The 13,864-nt window shown below is 47.3% G+C and overlaps 1 protein-coding gene across 6 annotated transcripts in view; it reads left to right on the top strand.

The window, feature by feature from the left end:
* Positions 1–10,272, top strand: part of Hers (Histone gene-specific Epigenetic Repressor in late S phase) — a 262,505-nt gene extending 252,233 nt beyond the window's left edge. For all 6 annotated transcript variants that reach the window (XM_055072494.2, XM_055072493.2, XM_055072492.2 and 3 more), the window contains 3 exons: positions 559–1,074; positions 2,059–2,390; positions 3,429–10,272. In XM_055072494.2, the coding sequence (XP_054928469.2) occupies positions 559–1,074; positions 2,059–2,390; positions 3,429–3,615 (1,035 nt within the window). In that variant the 3' untranslated portion in view covers positions 3,616–10,272. The remainder of the gene's footprint in view (positions 1–558; positions 1,075–2,058; positions 2,391–3,428) is intronic.
* Positions 10,273–13,864: the final 3,592 nt, after the last annotated feature.

Consider the following 13,864-nt stretch of genomic DNA (forward strand, 5'->3'; position numbering starts at 1 on the left):
AAGAGAAAAATCACGTATCGCGCGCCTTTGTTGCGATCGCGCGGTGAAACCGAAACCGTAAGAGGAATGTTGCCGCAGTCTGCGCGACGCGCTGAAGCTAGAAATCAGTTCTGTTTTTCTCCGCAAGAAGGTAGCACAAATTTCAAATGCTTCTTGCAAGTCCTAAGAGGTGGCAGCACCTCCCAGTGAGCACGCATCGTCGTTGTGGCAAATTTCAAACGGAGGGTCGAAACTGTGCTCGTATGGCAAAGACTTTGCAGGACAGAAAACCGCCGCTGTACATATATGGCAAAAACCTTCAAAGGTTAAAAATGCACAAGAAATAGTCAAGAAAAGGCTGTTAGTCGTTGAGCGTTAGTTCTTTTTTCCCCTCTCCGTTACAAAATGCTTTTGGGTACATAAATCAGGGGAAGTGGTGGTAATGTGAGCGGCATACTCTCTAATAGTCACTGGTCATGTCAGTATTTATTTAAATCCACCTGTGTAATTAGTGAAGTTTGTCTTCATGTAAGCCAGTCCTACATGCGTTTCAAACTTCTCCTCGTGATATCGCTCCAGGTGTGCCTGTCGGCTGCTAAAAACGGCCTCAAGAAGTCTCTTCCAAACCATGTGGCAGCCGTGGGAGTCGCAGAGAAAAAGAGGCTGAGGCTATCCGTCGGACCAGAGGACGCCGCCCCTCCGACCGAGGACTCGTCCGAAACGGCAGAAAAGGTTTCTTCCTCCGCATCTGCGACGTCGACACACGCGGCGAGCAAGAAAAGTGCTGTCGTGACGAACGCTGCCAACGACAGTGAGGGTGGTGTGAGTGAACATGCCGCGAGCCTGCCGCCGGGCAAGCCGCGGAAGGAGAACGGCTCGGCCGGCACCGCGCAGCCGACTGCAAAGAAGGTGCAGTCGTCTTCTGTGTCTGGTGCGGCGGGGCCAAAAAACTCTTCCCTGCTGCAGGGCAGCAAGACCCCCGTTGTAGTGCTTCCCCCAAAACTGCTGCTGAACAGCAAGCGACCGCCACGGAGGAAGTTTGCTCACGGGTGGTCTTGGGACGGCGAGCCCATCCAGAGGGTCGTCGTCATGAATGTGAGTGGCGACGAGGACAAGTTTTTTGTCGAGTGTGCGTACAGTCGGCCACAGAGTATTGCAGGGCGCGTGTTCCACGGCAAACGTGAATTTCAGCTTTGCTAAGGCGGAGTGCTTATGATTCAGTGAACTGCTCTGTGTGTTGCAAAAGCTGCTGCAATGCTGTTCTCAGTAGAATGTGCATGCAGAAAGGTAGCGCAAAAGGCTATTTGCTGCACACAGTATGTGGTTAAGCTTCGTTATGACTGAGTCATGTCTGACACAAACATGCCTTGGTTATATCTGATATTTGTTACAAGCGTACACACTCATACATATGGGGAAAAATTAATAATCGGTTACATGCGAAACAAACCTGAGCACGATGCCTCTGATGGGTTAGGTTAACAAAGAAGCTAGAGAACAAGTTAAGGACTGCGCGATGAGCGTTGCAACAAACAATCATATCTGTAATGTTAAGGCAGGAAGCCAGCATTATAGATTGAAGAGCAAAGGGGGCTAGTCAATATTCTAGTTGGAGCTGAGCAGGTCATGTAATAGTGGAGCAGATAGGTAACTGATGATCTGTGTGAGTGAAAGAACGAATGTGAAAAGAAGGAAAGCGATGTCGGGGACTGCATAGAACTACATGGTGGTGTGACGAAATCGGTAAATTTGCAGGCATAAGATGGTGTCAGCTGGTACAAAAAAAAATGAAAAAATTAGAGATCACCGAGAGATGCCTTTGTCCATCAGTGGACATAAATAAGCTTATGAAGATCATGGCGGTAGAATGGAACGGAATTTGTGACCTGTCGGTGCGGAGCATCACTTTGACCTTTCACAAATGCAAAAAGTGCCGACAGGCATTAGCGTCTGGAGAAGGGATCGCTACAAAGTCTAGACCCCAATGTTATATCTACTTCATTTTATCAACATTCGACTGTGTTTCTGTGCGTCTTGTAGTGCATGGAGTTTCTAAGCATTGTCATCTCTCTTGGGCAGAACGAGGATACCCCACGCTTCCGGCTGTGCTTCCCAGCGATGCGGCACGTGGAGGGTGATGTAATCCGGGTACGGGACTGCGTGCTACTCCGATCGGGACCGCGCAAGATCGACCTACCATTTGTGGCCAAAGTGGCGGCACTGTGGGAGAATGCGGACGACGGCGAGATGATGATGAGTCTTCTGTGGTACTATCGGCCCGAGCACACAGACCAGGGCCGCAAGTCGCACCACATGGAGGATGAGATCTTTGCCTCCAAGCACCGCGACGCCAACAGTGTCGCTTGCATCGAGGACAAGTGCTACGTGCTGACCTTTGCCGAATACTGCAGGTGAGGGGCAAAATATAAAGTGGGCTTGCCTCTTGTTTCATAGCTATGATGATGATGGTGGTGGTGGTGGTGGGTAATGGCATCCCATTTGAATCGGGCTGGCGACAAATAGCCCCCTATGCTGTTTCATGCATAGGGCAATGCTATGGGACTACTATGGGACCGGGACTTCTCACACTGCTGACGTGCCACCAAAACCTAGTGCGCCACTTGGGAAACAGCTATATGAATACGCACACTACATTCTATGCAACTGTAATTTGGTTTATTCAGTGCGTTCTGTGCAGTTGTTGTCCCGCACGAGGTAAGCTTACGGCTACTCACCAAAGCCTCAAACTGCGCTCAGATTGCTACGCAGAATAACAACCACTCGCAGCCAACTATAAACACTTTTACTCATTTGGCCTTGTTGCGTCTGCTGCCCTCGTCGTTTTACGTGCTTGCCTCACCAGTGCCCTCCCAAAGCCGGTCGTTTTCTGTGCTGTCCGTTACTCTGAAATTTCTGTCACCTTGGAGCTCTCAACAACAGCCTCAAATGAAACCGCACGCCACAGATTCAGTCACACGCACACTTCTTGCAGTTATGGCTTCTTAATGTACCATAAACACCACACAGCTCAATCTGGTAAACAGCACGGTCCAGCACAGCAGATACCGTTGAATCATGCTGGGTCTGTGCCCCCATGTAATCGCGACCAGACGGGATACCACGACAGCAATGTCTATGTTGGCAGGACAGTAAACAGTGCCATCTAGCAGCATATTGAAGAAACATAACCAGCATGCAGGGAGTGCCCTCCGACGTCGCAAGAAGCGTGCCAGTGTGATCTTCGAGGCCACACACGTGGGTGCGCACGATGCTTCGTGGAACTTTCTTTTTTCCCTCAAAATTTTCACGCCCCAATGTGAAGGCGTGGGCCTTACACTAGTAAATATGGTACTACCTAACACATGTTCTACTCTCTTTCTTGCTTCAAAGAACTCTTACAGTTGTGAGGCAAGCATTTCAATAAACGTGTCGCTTCCTTTGCTTCACAGGTATCGAGCTCAAGCAAAGATGCTTGAAGAAGGGATCCGGCCACCGATGGCAGTAGTGCCAGACCAAGAAGGTGGATACGCTCGACGTGACAGGCTGCCTCCAGGTCGAATGGACCCGCAGATGGTGTTCTTCTGCCGGCGCGTGTACGACTTCCGTCAAAAGCGCATCCTCAAGAACCCTTCCTGAAGATGTTGTGCACCAAGGACACCCCTTTCTCTCCTTTGAGGACAGCTTAGGCAACGGATGACGCATTCCGACACAGCGGTGTGACCCATGGCAGTTCCCGTGTTCCACCTCCATCATTTTGTTTGTTTTCTGTTACTCTCTCTGTTCATCCGTGGACATCATTCATGATGGGTTCCTTTTGTTTGTCTGGGCTGGGCAATACACTCGGATGTCATTTCGTAGTTTCCCGTTTTGATCGCTGAAAACAGCGGTGCACGCGACGAATGTTTGCAGCAGTGACACGAAGTAATGGAGCCGAGCTGTGGTGTAGGGAAAGTTGGGAAAGACAGTCTGGGCCCGCCAGTCACCAAGTTGAAGCATGCTGCAGCTTGCAACTGTCGATTTTCGAGTGCCGCTTTCATTGCCGTCAGCAGAGGTATGGTTTGGTGCTGCGGAGGCACCCTTATACAGTGCAATGAGAAGTGGAAGCAAGTTTGCAAGTACTTGCAGTTTGGGTTATGGGCACCTTTCGAGGTGCATCCAGTGACCATGCACAGCTAGAGATTACAGAGAAACTGTACAGTCCATCTGAACAGAGCCCAAAGTTAAATAAGTTGCTGCCAACTCATCATTTGTCACACCTGTTCAAAACTAAGTGCTGATCTTAAGATGTGCTGTTCCTATGCAGCAGAGTTCTTGTTTGCACATTGAGCAGTTTTGTTTATTCCATCCTTCCTGCAGAACCAGTGAGCTTGCATTAAGAGATTTCTATAGCACATTGTACATCTGGGTATGAACAAAGCTAAAGCTTTCAGTCTAAAGGCAACTTACAGAAAAAGCAACATAACCAGATCAAAAGCCCCATGCACAGTCTAGTTCGTTGTGATTTGAGGACTTCGGGTTTGCTGCAGTGGGTAGCAGTAATAGTAGTTCTGGAATACATGTACCTGGGCAGTTTGTTTCATCATATATTTGTAAGTATGTTGTGCTGATTACTGACCAATGGCCTCTTCTTTTGGGACCCTTCATTTGCGAAGTGCTACTGGAGGGGACAGGCATACTTATGGAAATATTGGAAGTCAAGCATTGTAGAGCCGGTCAATACAGTGCACGCATGTTGAGGTAAAATTTTCATCATACACTTGAAAGGCACAATCAGTTCAGAGAAGCGCTCGAGCGTATGTGCATGTCGGCTCTATGTATGTTACATTCGTAGAATCTTCCTAAATGTATTTGTGTCGACTAAATTGTTTTGTTGCTCTCACTAGATGTGAGATCCTGTGTTAAACAGCTGCACCAGTTTGTGGCCGGTTGCTTATTTTCAGTGGGTTCGTTGCATCCCCATTGTCACTTGCAAAGTTGCTCGTGTGTTGTTTCTTGCAAAAGTGTTTCATATTTTTTTGACTTGATGCAGTATTTTTTCTTTCATATGTGAATGTGCAAGAAAGGTTGTCGGCCCTTGTTGATCCAAGCCGGAGCATTGAAAAAGCTTTGCGCAGGAAAAACGCAGCAGATGTCTTTGCCCAAGAAGATGAGCGCCAATCGTGCTCCGAGTGGAGCACACAGAGCCATTTACATGCCACCAGTTCTGAATTCAACCTTCACCCCATGTCCCATCTTCCCGCTCCTGGTTCATGCGAAAGAAAAAAAAAAATGCAGACTGTTGACACACGGGGAGAGACTGAAGCCTGGCGCAAATGCGACAGCCGGAAGTTGGGAGCACGTCCTGTGAACTGAACGCGGACCAATCACGATCAAACCCGGACAAGCAGCATCTATCGTCACCCTTCAGGAGCAAATCTACAGTCATCATTCCCACCGTCAACTGCTGTGTTGCAAGGCTGTCCTCCAAAGACATTTTCAATCAGCACAAAGTAACGACGTGTGGCACCGTAAGTGTTTGGGACATGTGCTGTGTTGTCAGAAAGCACTCGCGTACACAAGTGGAGGTTGTGCCTCTGCATGAACTTTGTTCCACTAGCAGTGACCCTGCGGAAACGGCAAGAGCAACATTGAATCAATGTGTTATCGCCGTCACGAGCGATTCGAAGAGGCACGGGAGCCCCTGGGTTCAGCGGTGTCCTCGCGCTAGTTTGCCTGAAGTTCTGGGGGGGGAGGGGGTGTGCTTCGTGTCAGGACTTTTGTTAATAATTTGCTGTGAAATACACTCGCCTTTCTCTTTTTTTCTGAAGCCACTGTGTGCGAGTTCTTTAGCTTTTTTAAAACCTAGGTGTCTCTTTTCTTTTTTTTGTAACGCTTAGCTGCAGTTCAACAGCACGTTACTTTTCCATCTGCTGCTGCCACGCTCTTGAATCACAGCTGTGTGAACGAACTTCGTTAACTGCAGCAAGCTGTTGCCATTCAAATATTCTCATCCTCCGTTTCATTGAAAGGTTGCTGCATGCCTTAATTTCTTACCCTACGTTGTACAAAGAAGCACACAGCAATTTTTTTTTATAATCTCACCTTTTTTTTGTCAGGTTTGCCCGGGATTGGTGGTCATCCCGTTTCTCCCTGCATTTATGCAAATGAGATGATGCCTATCTATATATAAATACATATATAAATATATATATATATATATATATGAGAGTATATAAAAATGCACATACTGTGTTAGTCAGTCATCAAATTGTTAGTTTTGGCAACTTTAGATTCTTCTTTCACCCCATCTTGGTTTTTGTTTTTTATTGCACAAGGACTTTAATATATACACATTCTGCTGTTTTCTGCATGCTTCTCCAGCCTGTAGATTTTTGCCCCTTTTCCTTATGTGTTACGTGTCTTTTCCATTTGCATTGTAGTTTTGAGGATGTGTCCCTAAAGGTACAGACCCGCATATTTATTTTTAACAATCCACCTGCCCAATTTTTAAGAATATACATACAGATAAGAGTTGAACCTCATTATAATGAAGTTGTCTGATACAAAAATACTTTCGTTATATTCAGTATTAATAATGGTAATGAGTAACGTTCTAGGTTTACTTTGTTATATCTGATAATTCGTTATATGCATGTTCAATATATGAAGGTTCAATTGTATCTGAAAGCTAAAGAACTCTGCAGGGTGGACATAACAGGGGTGGCTAGCCCGTTTTGATGCTAATGGCCAGTGCATCATCTGTGACTTCACAGGAACTGCTGCAAAATTGTTTGCATTCAACTTGACATTAGGCACTTTATGCAAGTGTTCCATTCTTTGTTGCTTCCATCTCCACCGGGGCAAGCCGTAGTTGTAGGACTTGGAAGTCTTCTAAGCTGTGTTCCATATGAGGGTCCACTCTATATAGACCTCTGTGTAAATGTGACAGAAATCACTTCCTTCTGTTTCAGCCCCTAGCACCTGCCCATTAGGGAGTTTTAGGTACCCTGGATTCACGTGGCTGCTTGGTAGTCCTCGCGCTCTTCAGGAAGAGTGGAGAAAAGTGTGCCGAACCACATTGCCACTCTATTGGTTTCGAAGTCCAATGGCACCTCAGAGACCAAGCATTTGGGAATGTGCGAAATGTTTGTACGGCCGTTAAGCAACCCTTGTGTGGGTCACTCGATACTAGGTAGTTCTCGCCGCGAATTGCCAATGAAACGCAAGCCCTACAGCCCTAATTTCTTGAGAGTATTTTGAGCCATACGTTGACGACTTCGGTGGGTTCACGAGACTTTGCAGCTCATGCTGTGTGGCCCACTTTCGAGGACTTTTGACATCTCCAAGCTTCCTAGTGGTAGCCTTTTGGTTTGTGCTTGTGCGGTGTGTTTGGTGCACAGTTGTGGTGTTTGCTGCAGTGTCGCTTGCTTGCTTGCTGCGTGTTAGCTTTGTGGTGGATCTTTCTTTTTCTCCTACAGTGCTAAAGACGGTGGGCCCAGCATAAACTTGTGCCTGTGGAATGGGGCACATGCCCCTACTCTTCATACTGCGCGGCTGTGAGGGACAGTGCAAAAAAAATTGATTACTGGGGCATTGTCCTTCAGAATGATGCAATGTTGTCTTTTCGGATTGATGCAGCTTCTGTTGTGCTTTTCTTTTTTTCTTGGTCGAGTTGTTCACACCCACAGCGAAAGCTTGTTGCTTACGGGTTTTTGTTCAGCGAATCTAGCTGCTGCTTTGTGTGCAAAGGAAAATCGGCTGCGTTTAGCCTGGAGAAGGTAAATCGTTAACTAGGGCTCGCGTGCGGTGAAGCGTTAGTCCTAGGTCATTTGACAGACGAGCGAAGACGTGACGGTATCGGTCGCCAGCTTTCGATGCCCCTGTGCTTTCGGCCTTAGGTGAATCGCTTTCCCACTTCATTGCGTCTGCTTCGTTTGCTTACAGTGTTTGTGTCATAAGAGCGTCGCCTGCTGCAAACGGTGTCGTAGAGTGCACGGCAAATGCCGACTTGTCGCAGGCCGCGTCCGTCAAGACATCTGGATATTGCGTCACGAGATTAGGGTTTTCGGTACTGGGCACCGTAGTAAGGAGTTTTCCTGAACCATTGTGGAATGATCGCGCTCCGCGGCAAAATGCCACTTCCGTCGCGCACGGATCTTGCAACAAGTCGGTGAATGCATTTGTCATGGGTGAAGTGTTTTGCAGGCGGGTAGGATGGCACGGAGGATGTAGCAGCAGCTCGCAACACTAGCAGGCTAGTTAGTACCGTTTGTGTCCCGACATGTAGTACAACACTTTGGCGTTGAAGTTAGCACACCATCCCCACTCCTTCCGTCTTTATGGGTCAATTTGCACCACGGCGTGATACCTGCAAATTTACCCTCTTGTAATCAGATTGCAATACAGTACTCCCTCCCCCCTCTGTTTGGCTCTAAGCGCGAACAAACATGGCGGAATTTTAATATACTTAAGCAAGGTTTGGATACGGATTAGTTGGTATTCCATTGTTTCAATCACTTACAGCGCATACATAGACAAGGGACCAAAAGAATGACGAAGACAGCGCTTCGTCGTTCTTTTGGTCCCTTGTCTATGTATGCGCTGTAAGTTATGTTTGAAACAATGGAATTTTAATTTGCCCAGTATTTTGGACATTTTCAAATTTTGCCATCTTGGAGTCTTCAGCCAATTAGTTAGACGGGCCGTGGCAGCCCCGTGAGCCAATCGCGTATGACGAGATGGCGAATTCGGCAATATGGTGAAATTTGGTTCGTCCCAGAGTTAGCGTGACTCGTGCACAAGATCGTCCGCGCCTCTCGGATGTATAAGTGTACCTGGTAGCATAACGACGTGGCAGCGTTATTACTCGCGAGCTGTCGCTACAATCTGCTTGTGCCATCGCGTCGTGCGCTTCGAAAGTGCGCAGTTCGGCTGTGCAACTGCCGTGAGCCGGGTTCGCGGGTATAAAACATGGCGGACGGGACACCCTGGCCGCTTGGTGTCGCCCCATCTCCGGTGTGCCCAAACTGCCAAATCGATCAAAAGTGCGACTAGGAGCTTTCAGGAGGGCGCCGCAATTAATTCGGTGCAGGTTAAACTTTCGGACCACCCCCTCCCCCGCTGTCGACATCCCCGTAACTCGTGTGCTAGCTATCTGGAACTTCGGCATTTCTCGCTACTAAATGGACCTCATAGTCCTGTACGCTGTGGTACTGTACTCAGTTTTGTGTTAGCGCTTATAGCTTGACCAAATCGAAAGGCGCCCGTTTATTTGCCGTTTCAGACGTGACCTCGGCGCCTGTTCGCCTTCCGCGCGGTACGTTTCTTGTGGATTGCTTTAAAAACAAAATGGGTGCGGCAGGAATGTCCCGTGATCCACCTGAGACGTATCTTCCGAGACTTCTACCGCCCACCACCAACCGTTGGCTTTCCGTAGCTGCTTACTGTGTCCCATCGCATATCGCATTTGCTGGTGCGACCGTCTCTTCGAAGTGTTCTTCCGACTGAGTTAGGCGGCAAACCGCCATTTAGGAAACCGACGAGGCTCCGCTAAAGTGACGCAAAAAGGACACGGCTGGGCGCTTTCTGAATCCGTTTTATTTTATTTTATTCTCCTTTGATGTTTCAAGCTGGAAGTCCACTCTCTGATCGATCTGCTAGACTACCCCCTCGCACCTCGTGTGTCGTGTTGAAGTGACCGAAGAACGCCCATCTGTGATAGGTAGTAGTTTATATTGGTGACGTTAGCGACAGCCGTATTTTTCTTTTTTGAGAGAGGGGGGGACGGACTGCGGCACCAGATTTCCGCAGCCGCTGAGGCGGGCGTCCTCGTGCAGACGACGTCTGCACTGGGTCGTCTGCACAACAGTGCCGATCGTCTGCGCGGCACAGACGCGTCGAAGCAGACGACGATTTTTGGCGGTTTCTTGCGCTCCGACGCCGCTCTTCAGATGAATCGCGAAGCGCTCTCCTTTGGGAGCACTGCCTATATATTATATCTATGTGCGACACATTTCGAGTATCTATACTATGTGTATCGGTCAGTGTGCCTCTGCGAGTGGCTTAGAAGCAGTACTGGTGGTCTGTTACCGCGCGGTGTACTTTTCTGAAGTTACTAACATCCTTGCCGGGTCGGCATCTACACGTGTGTTATCACCTCCCCTTTGCGCATTTTCATTTTTTTTTCACTGCGTTGTTTGCCCGATCAGTTTGTTCGTGGATTTATGTGTGTTGTTGAACATCCTGTTCTCTTTCCCCTACACAAAAATCGAAAGTGCATTTGATAATGAGAGTAATAAAAAGAGTGAAAAGAAAGCTTTGCAGCGGTCTTGTTGCCGATCATTTTAAAAGCACACTAAAGATAAACTATTGGTTTATTTAGGTGAACTGTGTAAACTCTTGCGCAATGGCAATAACTAACGGAGAAAATAAAAACCAAACTTCCTTGCCTCTTGAAATGCCCCCCCCCCCCCCCCCCCTCTAGTGCATAAAAAGACCTCAAAGGTTCCTGTGTTGCGTCTCTAGGTCACGTCGGATATGCGATGTAATCATTATTTGTTGATGAGTACTCAACTAGACCGTAAGACACTCAAACTCCGTGACGTCACGAAAAAGCTGCATGGTGCGAGAAATTCAAGGGTATTCGCGCCCGTCTTTCATTTTCGCGTCACTTCTGCCTTATGAAGCTTCCGCTCGCGATAAGGGCAAGTTTTTCTTTTTTGCATATTTAGAAACGTGGTCTAAAAATGCAGCTTATAAGACCAACGAATTTCGGACCGTGTAAGAAGCCTAGGCATAAAGCAGCGTCCATGCAAAATTTCGCGTTTTAAATGCGTCACGGAAAGCTCGCGGACTGCTGATACCGCAATCGAGAATGCCACTATTAGCGCGCTCTCCGGAAGTGACGCATCACCCAGAAGGTTGAGAACGGGCAGAGGTTTTGCACTTGATCTCAACCTCACTGCGCATGCGCCGCGTTGCTATAGCGACGGAGGCACGAGGTCTGCAGCGGAAGGGAGGAGAGTGGCGAGACCGTCTGTTTCGCGCGCCGTAGGCCTAACCTAATCTGGCACCCCGTTGCTGCGTACTATAGAAAATAATAAAACAAAAAATAGCGAAAAAAAATTTCCAATGCCGCCCGAGTCCAAGGACTTCGGGCGGCATATCTTAGAAGTCGGCTGAAAGTCAGGTGGCGACTTCGAGCCGCCACCTGAGGCCAACCATAACCAAAACAGCCGGGCAATTTTTGTAAAAATAAAGTTCTTCTTTCCGACAACGGGAATCGAACCCGGGCCTCCTGGGTGAGAGTCGGGTATCCTAACCACTATACTCCGTTTCGTTTTTTTTTTTTTCTTTATTACATGGAAAAGAAAACTGAAGGTGTATAACAAAGTGGACACAACTACACACTTAAAACTCGGGCAAACACACACATGCATCCAACAAGTGCATCCAGTCTGGCGGAGGTTCCTGCACAGCGTACACACTTCTTACATACGCAGCACTTTCGCGAAAGAATGATTTTGTAGTTCGCGGGCTTTCGGCATGGCGATCACAGAGTCTACTTCTCCACAGGCTATATAAACCAAGTATAATGAACATGTCATAGGGAGGACCACCTGTAACCTTAAACGGTAGAAACCTAATTGAGTATGGAGTCATGTCAATGACCTTTTTAAGCGTCCGTTGGAGAATGTCCCAAAAAAATACAGCGTCCCTACAGTCTATGAAACAGTGATCTATGGTTTCGACACGTGGACAGAGCCGACAGTTTGTTGACCACGGCACAAAGCAACCCCTCGAATTCAACCAAGCTTTAACAGGGAGTGTTTCCGAATGTAATTTTTTAAAAAAATGTTTTTACTCCAGGAGGCACACACATTTTTCGGACGCGTTTAAGTAAGTCCTGATAAGGTCGGTTTAAATAAGGTGCACGATACAAAGGATCTGGGAAAATAGAGTCAACCAGTGCCGCAGAAATTGCTTTTCGACTCGCTGTGAACACGTACTGCAGGCTGAATCTAACTTTCAAGAAAAGAAATGTGTCAACAACCTCCTTGAGAAAGCCCCAAGGAGCCTGTGGGACATCTTTGACATTTGATGACACTACTATGTTAGGAACATAATGAACTAAACGCAGTTGCAACATTTCACGCAAGAACGGATGGTCACTGTCTCGAAAGAAAAACAGGCGAGAAACAATTTGCCTGACGAAGAGGTGTACTAATCCTAGACCACCACGTTCAAGGGGGAGAAACAGATTGTCGCGCCGCATCCATTCACAGCTCGAACTCCAAATGAATGTTGCAAATACGCGATGCAGTGCCTGAAGGCGAAGTCTTGAGCAGTGCAGTACTTGGAGCACATACATAAGACGGGAAGCTAAGAAAACGTTACTCACTTGAGCACGAAAGAACACTGACAAATTCCGCCCTCGCCATGAATTCACTTTACGTTGAATTTTGCCAACTACTCCCGACCAATGAGCGTTGCTATTTCTATAGTGTGAGAGAGGCACACCTAAATAACGCAGATCTTCTTTCCATTGAATTCCTGCGTAATGTGATGGCATTGTGGCCCATAATCCAAACCAAAAACCTGAACTTTTTTCAAAGTTAACGCTTGCACCAGAAGCAGCACAAAATTCTTCTGTAATTGCAAGAGCAGCGTTTACACTCTTTTTATCGGTACAGAAAAAGACCACGTCGTCTGCATACGCAAGAACCCGAACCTCATTAGTCAGTAATTTAAACCCTTGAAAATTTTGTTCTTTAAGGATGCCCATACAAAGTGGCTCTAAATACAAGCAGAACAGAAGCGGTGACAAGGGGCATCCTTGTCGTACTGATTATAAAAGCCTAATCGGATCGGAGAGAGAGCCATTCACTATAAGCCGCGTTGAGCCATTAGCATAACATATCCTGACACCTCTAAGGAGCAGAGATCCGATATTTGTATGCTCTAGTAAAGTAAACAGGAATGAGTGATTCACTATACTCCGTTTCGTACGTTAGGTTCAGCGCTGTGGAGGCTAGATAGTTTTTTAGTGGATGCGTTCGCGCTTAGTTCGGTATTTCTTGACCCGATTTCTGTGAAAATTTTCTTTATATAAGCTCAGTTCTGAATGAAAAAAAAATTACCCTTAGAAGCAAACAAACCATGTACTCATGCGGTTGCTGACACGCTGTTTTAAATCAATTTGCTTTTCGTTGTTTTTTAATTGGAGCTCTTGCATGCTGCCGCGCAGCGAAGCATAGACGGGAACGCGCTGAGTGATAAATTTTGGTGACCAGACTTCTTGCGTGGCTTCCACAGCGTTGCACCTGATGAATGAAACGGAGTATAGACCATGCCGGAGGCAAGCTCTACAGCTTCCTAGACCCCTGAAATAGAATAACAGCAGCTAGCGCCTTGGAATACAGCGCGGCGCATGCTCAAAGAGCAGTGGGGGTGAGATCAAGTGCAAAAAAAAAAAAAACTCTCCCTTGAGAACGCAACGTTTATAGACTTCGCGCGGCTCCTTGGCTCGGCCTAGAAATGCAGTCAACTATAAAATTTAACAAACGCGAGATCTGAGAAAGAGATGAATACCAGCGCAGCCTCGTAATGCAGACTAGAATTCGCATTTACAGCCTCTATACCAGTATATGCGAACAACAAGGCTGCCTCGGAAAGTGAACGTTTTCTGAGATCCCGTGGTCCGTTAATTTTTTTGTGGTTGACTGTACTAGAATATAGCTTGACTTCTGAGACCAGGCGGTGTCCACGGCCAACTCTGGGCGCTGAAAAATATCTCTGAGGCGGCGTGCTGGGACTTACGTCATATCCGCTAAACACCACGTGCGCGCGTCATATGCCAAGGCGCTATTCAACGGCTGATAATTTGGCGTGTTCGAATACTTAACAT

This window comes from Dermacentor andersoni, chromosome 7, assembly GCF_023375885.2.
Source record: "Dermacentor andersoni chromosome 7, qqDerAnde1_hic_scaffold, whole genome shotgun sequence".
Classification (NCBI taxonomy): domain Eukaryota; kingdom Metazoa; phylum Arthropoda; class Arachnida; order Ixodida; family Ixodidae; genus Dermacentor; species Dermacentor andersoni.